The sequence below is a fragment of the Chrysemys picta genome, chromosome 7 (genome assembly GCF_011386835.1).
Source record: "Chrysemys picta bellii isolate R12L10 chromosome 7, ASM1138683v2, whole genome shotgun sequence".
In the NCBI taxonomy this organism is placed as follows: Eukaryota; Metazoa; Chordata; order Testudines; family Emydidae; genus Chrysemys; species Chrysemys picta.
The window spans coordinates 44,046,377-44,062,275 of NC_088797.1; the positions used below are offsets into that span (position 1 = coordinate 44,046,377).

The following is a 15,899-nucleotide window of genomic DNA, read 5'->3' on the forward strand; positions in this document are numbered from 1 at the left end:
TGTCTCTTGTCTTGTACTTAGGCTGTGTCTACACCAGTGGTGCCCAGCCTTATTACACAGGAGGGCCACACAAACCTAAGCACAACCTTGTATAGGCCAAACAGATTCTACATATTTTAATAAGGTTTAAAGTCACCTGTATTGAGAGTATATTTTAAGTTTATTTTGCTTCGTATATGTATGCGTAGCCCCCCCACTTTTAAAAGTGATGGAGCCATACCCTCCCCCAACCCCTGTTCTGGCACCCTTGGCCAGGACCATCCTTTTCCTCTGTCTTTGTACATTACCTGGCACCAATGTCTGGTCCTGGACTAGGGCTTCTAGGAGCTATATTGATACAAATAAAATAATAAGAGCTTTGGGTAGTCTTTAACCTTGATTTCTAGTCCCATCGTCAAACCACTGGACCAGGTTACCGTCCACATTTCTCTTTGCCTAATGGAAAAGTACCAAGAAAATATTTTCCCTCTACCATTGCTATTTGTAGTTTCCTACATTGCTTTAGGAAAGTATAATTACTGTTACCGCTACTGTAGCAATGCAAAAAAATGACTACATATAATGCATGCAAAAATGTTTTACCTGACCATGAAATATGATCTCTGAGAAATAGTCACAGACAGACAGCCTGCTGCCAACCTTGTTCCCTCTGAAGTATACTTAGGGTATGTCTACACTACGAAATTAGGTCTAATTTATAGAAGCTGGTTTTATAGAAATCGGTTGTATACAGCCGATTGTGTGTGTCCCCACATAAAATGCTCTAAGTGCATGAAGTCGGCAGACCGCGTCCACAGTACCGAGGCTAGCGTTGACTTCCGGAGCGTTGCACTGTGGGTAGCTATCCCACAGTTCCCGCAGTCTCCGCCGCCCGTTGGAATTCTGGGTTGAGATCCCAATGCCTGAATGATGCAAAACAGTGTCGCGGGGGGTTCTGGGTACATGTCGTCAGGCACCTCCCCCTCCGTCAGAGCAACGGCAGACAATAGATTCGCGCCTTTTTACCTGGGTTACCTGTGCAGACAACATACCACGCCAAGCATGGAGCCAGCTCAGCTCAGCTCAGCTCACCGTCACCATATATCGTCTGGGTGCCGGCAGACATGGTACTGCATTGCTACACAGCAGCAGCTAATTGCCTTTTGGCAGTAGACGGTGCAGTATGACTGGTAGCCTTCATCGGTGATCTGGGTGCTGGCAGACGTGGGGCTGCATTGCACACAACAGCAGCCCCATGCCTTTTGGTAGAAGATGGTATATTACGACTGGTATCCGTCGTCGTCGTACTGCAGTGGCTGTCAATCATGGGCACCTGGGCAGTCTCGATGATGATGGCTATCAGTCGTAGTATGCTATTTTCTGCCAAGCGCCCAGTATTTTCTGCCAAGCACCCAGAAGATGCCGAGGGCTATCAGTCATGCTGCACCGTCGTCTGCCAGCTTAAGATGTAAAAAATAGATTTGTTCTGTATTCATTTGCTTCCCCCTCCCTCCGTGAAATCAACGGCCTGCTAAACCCAGGGTTTTGAGTTTTTTCTTTGGGGGGGGCCATTCTGTGCGACAGTTGTTTGTGTTTCTCCCTGATGCACAGCCACCTTTCTTGATTTTAATTCCCTGTACCTGTACGCCATGTCGTCACTTGGCCCTCCCTCCTTCCTTCCCCTGGTCCGTCAGATACTAGTTTCGCGCCTTTTTTCAGACCAGGCGCCATAGCTAGCACTGGGATCATGGAGCCCGCTCAGATCACAGCGGCAATTATGAGAACTATGAACACCACGCGCATTGTCCTGGAGTATATGCAGAGCCAGGACATGCCAAAGCAAAACCAGTACCAGCCGAGCAGGCGATTGCAGCGCGGCGACGAGAGTGATGAGGAAATTGACATGGACATAGACCTCTCACAAGGCACAGGCCCCAGCAATGTGGAAATCATGGTGTTACTGGGGCAGGTTCATGGCATGGAACGCCGATTCTGGGCCCGGGAAACAAGCACAGACTGGTGGGACCACATCGTGCTGCAGGTGTGGGACGATTCCCAGTGGCTGCGAAACTTTCGCATGCGTAAGGGCACTTTCAGGGAACTTTGTGACTTGCTTTCACCTGCCCTGAAGCGCCAGAATACCAGGATGAGAGCAGCCCTCACAGTTGAGAAGCAAGTGGCGATAGCCCTGTGGAAGCTTGCAACGCCAGACAGCTACTGGTCAGTCGGGAATCAATTTGGAGTGGGCAAATCTACTGTGGGGGCTGCTGTGATCCAAGTTGCCAGGGCAATGAAAGACCTGGTGATATCAAGGGTAGTGACTCTGGGAAATGTGCAGGTCATAGTGGATGGCTTTGCTTCAATGGGATTCCCAAACTGTGGTGGGGCCATAGACGGAACCCATATCCCTATCTTGGCACCGGAGCACCAAGCCACCGAGTACATAAACCGCAAGGGGTACTTTTCAATGCTGCTGCAAGCCCTGGTGGATCACAAGGGACGTTTCACCAACATCAACGTGGGATGGCCAGGATAGGTACATGATGCTCGCGTCTTCAGGCACTCTGCTCTGTTTCGAAAGCTGAAGGAAGGGACTTTCTTCCCGGATCAGAAAGTAACTGTTGGGGATGTTGAAATGCCTATCATGATCCTTGGGGACCCAGCCTACCCCTTAATGCCATGGCTCATGAAGCCGTACACAAGCAGCCTGGACAGGAATCAGGACCTGTTCAACTACAGGCTGAGCAAGTGCCTAATGGTGGTGGAATGTGCATTTGGACGTTTAAAAGTGCGCTGGCGCAGCTTACTGACTCGCTCAGACCTCAGCGAAAAGAATATCCCCATTGTTATTGCTGCTTGCTGTGTGCCCCACAATATCTGTGACAGTAAGGGGGAGACATTTGTGGCGGGGTGGGAGGTGGAGGCAAATCGCCTGGTCGCTGATTACGCGCAGCCAGACATCAGGGCGGTTAGAGGAGCACAGCAGGGCGCAGTGCGCATCAGAGAAGCTTTGAAAACGAGTTTTGTGACTGGCCAGGCTACGGTGTGAAACTTGTGTTTGTTTCTCCTTGATGAACCCTCCACCCTCCCCCCCCCGCACCCGGTTCACTCTACTTCCCTGTAAACCAACCACCCCACCCTCCCCTCCCCACTTCGAGCACCGCTTGCAGAGGCAATAAAGTCATTGTTACTTCACATTCATGCATTCTTTATTAATTCATCACACAACTAGGGGGATAATTGCAAAGGTAGCCCGGGATGGGTGTGGGAGGAGGGAAGGAAAAGGACACACTGCAGTTTAAAACTTTAACTCTTATTGAAGGCCAGCCTTCTGATGCTCGGGCAATCATCTGAGGCCCCCCCACCGTGTTCTTGGGTGTCTGGGTGAGGAGGCTATGGAACTTGGGGAGGACTGTTGGTTACACAGGGGCTGTAGCAGCGGTCTCTGCTCCTGCTGCCTTTCCTGCAGCTCAACTATACGCTGGAGCATATCAGTTTGATGCTCCAGCAGCCGGAGCATCGACTCTTGCCTTCTGTCTGCAAGCTGACGCCACCTATCATCTTCAGCCCGCAACTTGCTCTGTTCATCCCGTGATTCAGCCCGCCACCTCTCCTCTCGTTCATATTGTGCTTTTCTGAAGTCTGACATTGACTTTCTCCACGCATTCTGCTGTGCTCTTTCAGTGTGGGAGGACATCTGGAGCTCCGTGAACATATCGTCCCGCGTCCTCCGTTTTCTCTTTCTAATCTTCACTAGCCTCTGTGAAGGAGAAACATTTGCAGCTGGTGGAGGAGAAGGGAGAGGTGGTTAAAAAAAGACACATTTTAGAGAACAATGGGTACACTCTTTCACGTTAAATTTTGCTGTTCACATTACACAGCACATGTGCTTTCGTTACAAGGTCACATTTTTCCTCTTATAGTGAGGGCCTGCCAGTTTCGTGTCAGAGATCACTCACGCAGTGCCAGCCAACAGATTTCGGCTTGCAGGCAGCCATGGTAAGCCACAGTCTTTTGGCTTTTTTAACCTTCTTAACATGTGGGAATGGTTTCAAACAGCAGCACCCTCATTTCCCATATCAAGCATGAATTGGGTTGGCCATTTAAAATGGGTTTGCAATGTAAAAGGAGGGGCTGCGGTTTCCGGGTTAACATGCAGCACAAACCCAACTAACCCCTCTCTCCCCGCACACCCAATTCTCTGGGATGATCACTTCACCCCTCCCCCCACCGCGTGGCTAACAGCAGGGAACATTTCTGTTCAGCCGAGCAGGAACGGGCACCTCTGAATGTCCCCTTAATAAAATTGCCCCATTTCAACCAGGTGACTGTGAATGATATCACTCTCCTGAGGATAACAAAGAGCAATAAGGAATGGATGTTGTCTGCATGCCAGCAAACACTGGGACCATACGCTACAATCCTTTGTTATGCAATGATTCCAGACTACGTGCTACTGGCCTGGCGTGGTAAAGTGTCCTACCATGGTGGACGGGATAAGGCAGCCCTCCCCAGAAACCTTTTGCAAAGGCTTTGGGAGTACATGAAGGAGAGCTTTCTGGATATGTCCCTGGAGGATTTCCGCTCCATCCCCATACACGTTAACAGACTTTTCCAGTAGCTGTACTGGCCGCGATTGCCAGGGCAAATTAATCATTAATCATTAAACACTCTTGCTTTTAAACCATGTGTAATACTTACAAAGGTACACTCACCAGAGGTCCCCTGTGTGCCCTCAGGGTCTGGGAGCACGCCTTGGGTGAGTTCGGGGGTTACTGGTTCCAGGTCCAGGGTGATAAACGTATCCTGGCTGTTGGGGAAACCGGTTTCTCCGCTTCCTTGCTGCTGTGAGCTATCTACATTACCTCCATCCTCATCTTCCTCGTACCCCGAACCCTCTTCCCTGTGTGTTTCTCCAGTGAGGGAGTCATAGCACATGGTTGGGGTAGTGGTGGCTGCACCCCCTAGAATGGCACGCAGCTCCGCGTAGAAGCGGCAAGTTTGCGCCTCTGCCCCGGACCTTCCGTTTGCTTCTCTGGCTTTGTGGTAGGCTTGCCGTAGCTCCTTAATTTTCACATGGCACTGCTGTGCGTCCCTGTTATGGCCTCTGTCCTTCATGGCCTTGGAGACCTTTTCTAATATTTTGCCATTTTGTTTACTGCTTCGGAGTTCAGCTAGCACTGATTCATCTCCCCATATGGCGAGCAGATCCCGTACCTCCCGTTCGGTCCATGATGGAGCTCTTTTGCGATCCTGGGACTCCATCACGGTTACCTGTGCTGATGAGCTCTGCGTGGTCACCTGTGCTCTCCACGCTGAGCAAACAGGAAATGAAATTCAAACGTTCGCGGGCCTTTTCCTGTCTACCTGGTCAGTGCATCTGAGTTGAGAGTGCTGTCCAGAGCGGTCACAATGAAGCACTGTGGGATAGCTCCCGGAGGCCAATAATGTCGAATTCCGTCCACACTACCCCAATTCCGACCCGCTAAGGCCGATTTTAGCGCTAATCCCCTCGTCGGAGGTGGAGTAAAGAAACCGGTTTAAAGGGCCCTTTAAGTCGAAAGAACGGGCTTCGTCGTGTGAACGTGTCCAGGCTTAATTCGATTTAACGCTGCTAAAGTCGATCTAAACTCGTAGTGTAGACCAGGCCTTAGATGAGCAAAAAAGAGCAACACAGAAGTGGGGTAAGTGTTACCCAGCATATAGAAACCAGTTTTGCAGTAGCAGCCAAAGATTTCTAAAGCACTTGAGGGTAAAAATAGTTATCTGATTCTGAAAAGATCATAACGTGTTAAGGCTGTACAGAGGTTAAAAACCCATGTCTGTGCACTAAATCACACACTGGATTTTTATTTTGCAAAAAAAAGATAAGTGTTATTAGCCTCTGCTACTTATGGAATGTCTGTAAACAGTTCACTGTTTCTTGAATCTTCTGTCTTTCCATAGATCATTCTCTATGGCTCAATTGCAAATATTCTAAATTCAAGGTGTTACTTGGTTGTGATTTTGTCTGAATCACATAGTATTGTTTTGAATACAGTAAACGTGAGAAGTTCTGGCATGAATTTCAAATTGCGTTTCCATGAATACTTTCACATGCAACTTTTGAAATTCACTTTTAAATGAACACTTTTGCTAATACCCCAATTATTGGAATGCTCACAGACTAAATATACGAGATGCAAACGTGGTCACATAGTCAATGCAAACTTATTTTAAAATGTAAAGACATGTTTATTTTTGCATTATTTATCCACCTTTATTTATTTGAGAATCACTGTTATTTTTTGAAAAATATAAACAGAATATAGTGAATTAACACCTCTGCCAGGTCCTTCCTTCAGTCACTTGTTGTAAAAGACATTTCCACCTTAGTCCTCTCTTCAGAAGTGTTAACAAAATAGTTAATTGAAAATCTTTACCCCCACAAAAAAAACAAATAATAAAACTAACAAGATATGCTAACCTCAGTAGTTCAATCACACTGGTTTTAGTCGCACCCTAGTCCCCTTACTGCACTCATAGCACACTGAGTTCGTTTATAAACTGTAGGTTGCTACAATGTAAATATACATGTGACAGATTTTTATTGGAACCACCCCCTCATCTTCTCCTTTGACTGATTTAATTTTTCTTATGTATGACTTTTTAAAATTGTTTTCTCCTTTACCTCTCCTCCTTTAAGATAACTGAAAATAGCCTCTGTGCTATTTTCTTTCCTACCAACTCTTTTTCCAGTGTGTGAATGTGGACAGTTATCAGAGAGATGGGATGCTCCCCCATGCCAAAAGACAATGCCTACTCTTGTCACTTTGTTTTTCAGCTACCAGAATCCCAACCTGACTTCATTTAATCATGGCCTAACTGATTATTATTAATCAAGGAGATTAACCATAGTTAAAAACAGATTGAAAAACCTAGTTGTAGACTGAGAGAGTCCGAAGTTAGCCTTAATTGCAGGTCTTGCACACTGTAGTATGATGTACTTAACTGTCTCTGTGTGACAGTCTTCTAACTAAACCATATTAATTATGCATGGAAGTTATTGGCAATGAGAATTAACATGGGGCAAAGGTCCAAACTTAAAGCAGAGCACCTGTAGTTGAATTCATTCCTTGGGAACACTTGAATGAAACTTGTCACATTTCACCACCTTATTCACAGATTAACAGTGTCCGGTGATAGAATTCAATATTCCTATGTTCCTGTTGTATCACAGGATGGATAGTCAAAAAGATGACAGAATTAATGTGGAAACATTTGATGCTGAATACAACACTAATGCAAATAGTTTTGGGTAGTAAGTGATATACAGTTGTACTGTGCTGATTTGACACTACTAATCCACACACATAATTTGGCCACACACAAAAAAAGCGGTCTTTTCCCACTTCTTTTTCTAATTCCTGAAATTTAGGCTCTAAAACCAGTTAGGCATTGCAATGCTGAGCACAGCCATGCCTAAATACCTTTCTGATTTTCAGTTTTTCACAGTTGGTATCACCCATTAGTACAAATAAATAAGATTCTATTGTATTGTTTGAATTCAAACTGATTACTTGGCTATGTATTTAAATCAAAGGAGGCTGTAAATAAGGAAATTCATAGGTAAGCTTCAGGCAACCTCCAGTACACATCTTCCATTCAGATAACAGTGGCTGGGCCACTGAAGGGGAAGAAACTGACTCCATCCAAGCTAGTTTTACTCTGCCCAAGGCTGTCTGGGATCAAAGGGAATTCTAAACTCTCAACGATCCTGGGAAAGGGAAGGGGTTTCGGTGAGCTGGGAGATGCTCGCCACTGTGTCAATAAAAAGCTGACAGGAAGAAAAAGTCACACGGGGAGACAGACATAGATGCTATAGGCAGATGCCGTTTGCTTCCCCCAGCTAATTGTGCTTTGTACCTTTTTGAGAGATTAATAAATAATGCTTTGTTTTGTAGATATTGTTTCTGTATCACTGCAAACGTATCCTCTCATAACCTCCTTCAGGGAAACTCGTACCGGTACCAAAACTGAGTTGGACATATGTTATAATATGGTTGGTAATCAGGTGTAGCCCAGCGATCCAGTCTGAGTAGTTGGCCCCCTTAGTTCCACCCAAAATGGGGGTAGGAAGGAAGGCCTGTCACCTAAGGGTTCACCCAGTAACCATGACCCCATTTCCCCACTGAGTTCATATTCAGTATCTGAGCATTTAGAACTCTAAAGCTTCTCAAAGCTTATGATTATTTCCATTATCAAAATCGGATTGGGGATAGGTTCCTTTGGAGCAGGTATTGCCATCAACAAATAAGTGCAATCAACAAATGAGATGTGCTTTTCTAAACCTGGAAGAAATCCCACTTTCTAGCACTATAGAATACCTACCACTAAAGTGCTTTAAAACAAAGGACCACCCTTTCAACATCTCCCTTAACACTATTACTCAGTTCAGAAAAAAGGAACCTCATAGTTAGACTGAAGACTTTATTGGTATATTCTTTGTGTTTTTTACATAAAGAATTTTCCAGCTTTCTGTTTTGGACAAGCCTATGCCTTTTTATGTTTGAATGAACAAAAATTGCTTAAGAAGTGAATCTGTGTGGGCTTTCAGGGCAGAAAGGTGTGATAAGATGATGATGTAAATGGGTTAGATAAGATGGTTTTAAAAGCTTACTATTTCATCACTTATAGGACAAGTGGCTTTCTCTACCCAACCCACTCTGTCTACAAGAGTGTTTATTACCTGTCTTAAAAGAGCTGAATGTGTGGAAATACTTAGTGCTAAAGAACCTTAATGAGCTCCACCCAGAATTTACCAAACAAGTAATATTTGTTATAACAACTAGGTACTAAATGATATTTCTTCCTGTGCATTTAGTTTACAAACTAGATATAAAATTCCCTGATGTTCTTTTAGTTACGTTATAAAAGGCAACCATGGTATTCAGTTTATATAATCAGTTATAAAACTGGAGATGGGAAGGTCCTACTTACTGTATCAGTCATCGTGTCATTCCTTTACCACTGCAGTGTTTGTTACAAGTACTCAAGTGTCTCTTGCCCATTCTAGTTTTAAAATGCCTCTAGCAATGGGACTTCCCTGCTTCTCTGAAGATGCTGTTCCATTGTCAAACAGACTTCATGACTAGGCAGTGTTTCCTGTGACTCATCTTGGATGGTTTATCAAGCCATGCTCCCTTGAAACCACTCTAATTCCTTTCTTCACTCTCCTTGGTGTTGACACACTTACATTTCCTTGGTGCTTCTCCCTCCCCTTACCCTCTTCGGCCACTGTTTATTCAATCAATATTCATTTCAGTCTTCGAATCTTTCCTTTCAAGACCGTTCATCACTTGTCTTGCTATCTTCTGAATACTCCCTAACTTGACATCATTAAGGCTGGATGCATCTAGAATTCTGTTTTTGTTCTGAGTGCCTGCATCAGTATGAACTCTCCTTTGCCAGCCTGTACACCAACAAAACACTCCAGATCTTCCCTTGCGTGAGGCGTACCACTGTTGTTGTTTGCAGTGTTGTAACTGTTAGATGTTAGAGAGACAAGGTGTGTGAGGTAGTATCTTTTATTGGACCAGCTTGTGTTGATGAGAGAGACAAACCCTTAAGCTTACACAGCTCTTCAGGTCAGTTCTGTGTAAGCGTGAAAGTTTTTCTCAGAAGTTGGATTGATAAAAGATATATTACCTCACCCACCTTGTGTCTCTGAGGTATACCAAACAGTCCAAAGTGAAGGACACTTTTAGTTGAGGGCTTGTCTACACTCAAGAAAATTAAGCTAGATTAATTAATGCTGTGAATTTAAATGCTCTCATTCGGAAGTAAAAGTGGCCTTAGTTTACAAACTATGCTTGTTGTTTTCCATTTTAGTGCTGCAGCTATTTTGGATCCCCGCTTCACGTCCTCTACACTGAACCCTTCCATGTCTGCTCTTGTATCCTAGAAAAATTTAGACCGTTGGACTAGGGTTACCCATGTGGATCAAAGGTCCAACCACCCAACAGTCTTTCAGGATCCTGTTAGGTATTGCAGTACTGCTTCACTAATGTCCCATGGAAAGGGCCCGTAGCCTCCCTGCCACATGACAGCTTTTGCATGCAGCCCAGAATCAAATTACGTGTACATACTTTTTTTGCAAACTCTCATCTGGTTTTTCTGTCTGTAAACTGTTGGCGCTTTAGAAATGCATAGTAGTTTGAAAGCAGTAATCATAATAGTGCCAGATGTAAATGTAACTCTATAAATGAATGAATATCAATGTTTTGGGTTATTTCCTTCTCTGGGCTTTTTTATGGAGTGAGGCTCCTTTTACGTTCTTGGTATTTTTATCTAGAGCTGGCCTAAATATACCCGTTAATTGAAGGGAAAAGAGTAATTACCATTTTATTATTTGCCCAGCTCCGTTTTAATTTTTCAATCCATTTGAAAACCTGTTGTCCTTGCTACTGTTGATAAATGATGCGTTTTTGCCTAAATTCCCAATCACTGATAAAGATGTTGTTCAAAATCAGACGTAACAGCAAGCCCTGGAGCATTTCATACTTTGCTTTATCTGATGGCTTCTGTAGCATTCTCCAGCTAGTTTTCAGTCCATCTGACAGTGCTCATATCAAAGCCCATGATTGAATCTCTGCCAAATCAGATTTTGTTGAAGCACCTCATCAGATGCTTTGTAAAGTCCAGTTGTAAGGTGCCTACTGCAGCCCCTTTGCTTATTAGTGTTTGTGATACAAAAATCAAGCTTGTTTAGAATCCCTTTAATTTTTTCCTGGTATCTGCTCCGTTTGTAAGCTTGCCTAGAAAATTGCTAGCAGATCAGTAAGTTTATTAGCTAATTAAATAGACCTTTTACCAGTCCCTCTATAAATCCACACCTGCTGCTACTGATTCCCTTGCAATTTACAAGTTACTTTTCACTGGGCACAGACTTGTCATTTGATCTTTCCATTAATGCATTCACAATAGAAACTGTATTAAAAGGTGTTGTATGAAGAGAAACCAAAAATATATTTAGAGTTTGGTGGTTAAAGTCGTAAATCAAGTAACAGACTTTCTCAGAGAGGTACTACATCCATGTCAGATACTAGACTGAGGTTGTTTGTTCTATTCTAGATCCTGGGTCTGGTGTGGAAGAAGCAGAATTCAATTGGGATGAGTATCTAGAAGACACTGGAGCAACTGCAGCCCCCCATGGATCTTTTAAACACGTAAGAGCTCTTTGTTTCTCAACTCCCTCCTTCTTCGCCTTTTTTCTTTCCAGCATCCTGAATATTTAGGGTTTCTTTGAGTTAGCATGCCTGAAAAGCTGTCTTGCCAATGGAAGACTTGTTGATCACATACATTTGAGAGCAGTGGAGAATGGTTTTTTGTTTTTTTGTTTTGCTGGTCTTTGGATTTTCCTATCTCCTTGGTTATCAGGAGGTGACCTCATCTCCAGCTGGTGGTAATGGAATGATCTAGAGACTCTTGAGCACTTCAGTATTAACTCTGGATCTCCGCACCTTCTGTGATAGTGTGGTCTGCCCAGTCCCTTTATTTCGCTATGCAGTGTGCCAGTGAATTGTCTTTTGCTGTGAGAACGTGCTCTAGGGGAGCTGTATTCTGGAAAATAGGAGCTGCAGTTCCTGGGATACAAAATATTTGAAACTGACCCAGGTGTGCTCTGAAGGGGAAAATTGCATGATGGACTGCAAAGGAATTGGCAGAAAATATTACTAGAATTATGTTATGCTTTACAAACACTGTCTTGATTACAGTAAAGAGTCCCTTAGGGCACAGGGCTCAGGGATGGTGTGGGGTGGGAGGGGATGCCTGGGTTCTCCCCTGACTTCCTGGGTGGTGATGAGTAAATCATTTACAGCAGATCCCTGGTGTTGGATGTGGTTACATTGTGCCACATCATTTCTGGAATCCGAGGTGTAGAGCCTGTGTATCTGGCCCTGGGTTGGGCATCAGTGCAGGTATAGAGACTCCTATGCCAGCCACCCCTGCTGCCCACACAGGAAATGTAGAGGAAAGTCCCTTCCTCCTCCCATGCTATTCCATTATCTGGCTGCAGTTTTGGTCCCTTAGGCATTTCACATAACTTCAGGCATGTCTACACTTGCGAGTTAGAGTGCATTAAAGCAGCCCAGTGCGTGCTAACTCACGATGCGTCCACACTGGCAAGACACGTAGAGCGCTCTGACGCCGCAGCTAGAACGCTCCTGGTAATCTACCTCGGCAAGTGGAATAACATTTGATGTGCCACCGCTGGAGCTGTTAATGCGCTCTGATCAGCCTGCAGAAGTGTCCCACAATGCCTGTTCTAGCCACTCTGGTCATCACTTTGAACTCTATTGCCCTGCACTCAGGTGACCAACTGTCAGATCCGCCCTTTAAATTCTCTGGGAATTTTGAAAATCCCCTTCCTGTTTGCTAAGCCAGGCGTGGAGTGCTCTCAGCGAATCTTTGTAGTGGCCATGCCTCCACGCGCCAGGATGGAGCAGTGGCGAGGTGCTGGACCTCATCAGTGTTTCTGGGGAGGAAGCTGTCCAGTCCCAGCTGCGCTCCAGCCATAGGAATTACGATATCTTCGGGCAGATATCAAGGGACATGATGGAAAGGGGCCATGACTGGAATGCACTGCAGTGCAGGGTTAAAGTGAAGGAGCTGTGGAATGCCTACCGCAAAGCCTGCAAGGCAAACCGCCGCTCCAATGCTGCCCCCGCGACCTGCCATTTCTACAAAGAGCTGGATGTGATACTTGGGGGCGACCCCACCTCCACTCCGAGTACCACCATGGACACTTCAGAGCCCAGTTCAACAAGGCAGGAGGAGGAGGAGGAGGAAAGCGGGAGTGAGTGTGCTGAGGTGGAGGAAGACACCATGGAATCCCTCGATGCACGCAGCCAGGAGCTGTTTTTAAGCCAGTTGTGGCGGCTGGTGCTTGGGGAAGGACAAACACCAGAGGAGGTGCACGGTAAGCAGCTTTTATTTTGGGAAGTTATTCAGTGCAGGCTCTTGGGGCGAGGAGGGTTAGGGCTGCATGCATGCCTAGATGCGGAATAGGGCATTGATGTTCTTTCTCACATCGCGGTAATCGGCCTCAGTAATTTCTTCAAAGGTCTCAGCCAGAACTTGGGCAATGCGCTTGCGTAGGTTTCTTGGGAGAGCCACTGTGGTCCTTGTTCCAGTCAGGCTAACATATCCGCGCCACTGTGCCGCGAGGGGTGAGGGGACCATTGCTGCACACAGGCAAGCTGCATATGGGCCAGGGCGGAAGCCACATTGCAGTAGAAGACCCTCCCTTGCTTCCCAGGTCACCCTCAGCAGTGAGATATCTTTCGGATGAACTTCTGTGGAAAATGTGGGGACTGTGTTCAGTATAGGGGCCCCCTGCAGCTGTTGCGCTCTCCCCAAGGCACAGAAACCCAGAGGACAGTACAGCCATGAAACAATCAGTTCCCCTTGACCCTGTGCTTACTCACCCTTTTGGGGCTCCCATGGGTTATGTGCACTCGCTTTGGGTTGGGCAAATTATGCTATTGTGTAGACTGTGCTTGCCCTTAAGTATGGGGGGATCATTGCTCTGTCTGGTGTGAACAATGCTGCCTCTGTTAAGTGTTGCATTTTGTCTTTACAGATGCAACCTTGAGATCTTAGCCTTCCGTGTTATCACCATACGAAAGACTGCAAAGAATTAGGAAGAGACAACGTAGAAGTAAAGAAGACATGAAGTAATGCAGCAGTCCCTTAACGAGAATCTAAAAGCTCAGGAGTGGAGGGAGTGTGAAAGGAGGATCCGCCAGCAGAATGAGGAGCGCAGGCACAAAAGCACAAAGCTCCAGCAACAAGGCACGGATCGGCTGATAAGCATCATGGAGTGCCAAGCGGACTCGATCCAGGTGCTGGTAGCCATGCAGGCGGAGCACTACTGTACCTGCCCATCTCTCCTCTCCTCCTCCCCCCCCCCCCCCCCGCAGCCCTTGTCCCATGACTCTTTCCCTGTGCTCCCACCTCCAACCCACTTTCCCCAACATCTGGGTTCTTATCACCACCAGCTGCCTCCAACATCTGTAGCTTCACCACCCAGCCCTGAAAGATACGACCCTTACCCACTGCACTCAACCCCCATCACCATGCATTATAGCCATTCTGAAGTGCAACATTCATTGCACGTAAAGCTCTCCATCTGCACTTCCCTATCTACCACCTAATCCCCTTCTCCCTCCTTTGTGCTGTGTGGTCCGTGGCCAGAGGCCAAGGATCTGACCCTTAATCTCTTTTTATTCCTGTTTCCTCACCTATAAAATATGGATATTTACCTGCTTAATAAGATTGTTGAGTCTCTATTCATGAATAAAGCTTCTCAAAAAGCAAGGGAAACTTTAATTAAAGTTTGCAAAATTCCCCCCACTCCTGTTTGTTCAAAATTTTGACAACTTTTGATCAGCTATATTCATGGATGTTCACAAAGTCCTTTGAAGCCTCAAAATAGGTAGATAAGTGCTGCAGAAGTGTGAAACACTAGAAAATATTAAAATTCAGATCATGCTTTCTTTTAGATTTTTTTCTTTTTATATACAGTAAAGTTTTTTAGCCTTTGCAAAGTCTATTCTGTGCGTTTTGAAAATAATACTTACCAATCAGATCGCTGAGTAAGAGTTCAGGTATCCGGTCTCTAAAAATGTGAACTATGAATTTTAATTTCCAGTATGTTAGGGTTATAGCATGAACTGAGCTTATTGAGAGTTACAGTACTGATTCAATCCAAGTTAGAAGAGCACACTTTCTATAGGACTGAACTTGCTAAGGAATCAGGCCCTTGGTACTCTGACAGTTATTGGAAGTTGATTTCCTTAATGCTTCTGAGGTACCTCCTGTCTATTTGTTCTTTGTTATGGGATTCAATACTTTAACTGGGTGATCTTTGATGTCAAGGGTCAGTGTAGGGCTGAGTCAGTAAATGTAGCAACTTGGTTATGTTGACTGTACGTGCATCTTAGTGTTCATTAATGCAAGCATTCATCAGTATGCTTGCGAAATTTTATTAAGGCCATGATTCTACCAGCATATCAATGTTTGTCAGGGGTGTGAAGAGGTGTGATCTCTGACCAACATAGCTGTTGGTCAAAAGCCCCTGATGAAACTGCAGTTATACCTAGGGTTACCATATTTCGGCAAGCAAAAAAGAGGACGGGAGGAGCCCCGCCCTAGCCCCGCCCCTGCCCTTCCCACTTCCCGCCCCCCCCCCGAACCCCCAACCCTCCCCCCGTTCCTTGTCCCCTGACTGCCCCCTCCTGGGACCCCTGCCCCTAACTGCCCCCCAGGACTCCACCCCCTATCTAAGCCTCCCTGCCTCTTGTCCCCTGACTGCCCCAACCCTTATCCACACCCCCACCCCCAGACAGACCCCTGGGACTCCCACGCCCCATCCAACCACTCCCCACCCCCTGACAGCCCCCCCCAGAACTCCCAACCCATCTAAACCCCTCTGCTCCCTGTCCCCTGACTGCTCCGATCCCTCTCCCCACTCCTGCCCCCTGACAGCTCCCCCCCAGAACTCCCAGCCCCCCACCCCCCCGCTCCTTGTCCCCTGACTGCCCCCTCCTGGGACCCCTGCTCCTAACTGCCCTCCAGAACCCCACCCCCTATTTATGTACAGGCGTGACTACCTGCCCTTTCCTGGTTACTATACGCGGCCAGTCCGCATCCACATCCAGTAGTTAAAAAAAAAAAAAAAACTAATAATTTAAATTGGAATTTCATCCATTAATAAGTATTTATTATATAGTTAAAACCATTCTATTGAAGGGCAGATATTAAATAACACTAAATATGTTAATGTTCAAAACACTATTAAAAATTTGAAAATTTAGAGCATGGAAACCAAAATAGCTAAAATTTAGTTTTGGCAAGATACACGGAATGGAAACTCC

At 45.7% G+C, this 15,899-nt stretch overlaps 1 protein-coding gene across 4 annotated transcripts in view; it reads left to right on the forward strand.

Annotated features, from left to right (window-relative positions):
- The window catches only part of SFMBT1 (Scm like with four mbt domains 1), a 156,773-nt gene that overhangs the window by 89,474 nt on the left and 51,400 nt on the right, over nt 1–15,899 (forward strand). For 2 of the 4 annotated variants that reach the window (XM_042861733.2, XM_005310146.4), the window contains one exon: nt 11,092–11,186. In XM_042861733.2, coding sequence (XP_042717667.1) covers nt 11,092–11,186 — 95 coding nt within the window. Of the gene's footprint in view, nt 1–9,849; nt 10,003–11,091; nt 11,187–12,828; nt 12,941–13,603; nt 13,866–15,899 lie in introns of those variants that run through there. The other 2 variants (XM_042861732.2, XM_065551291.1) reach the window with 2 other exon arrangements.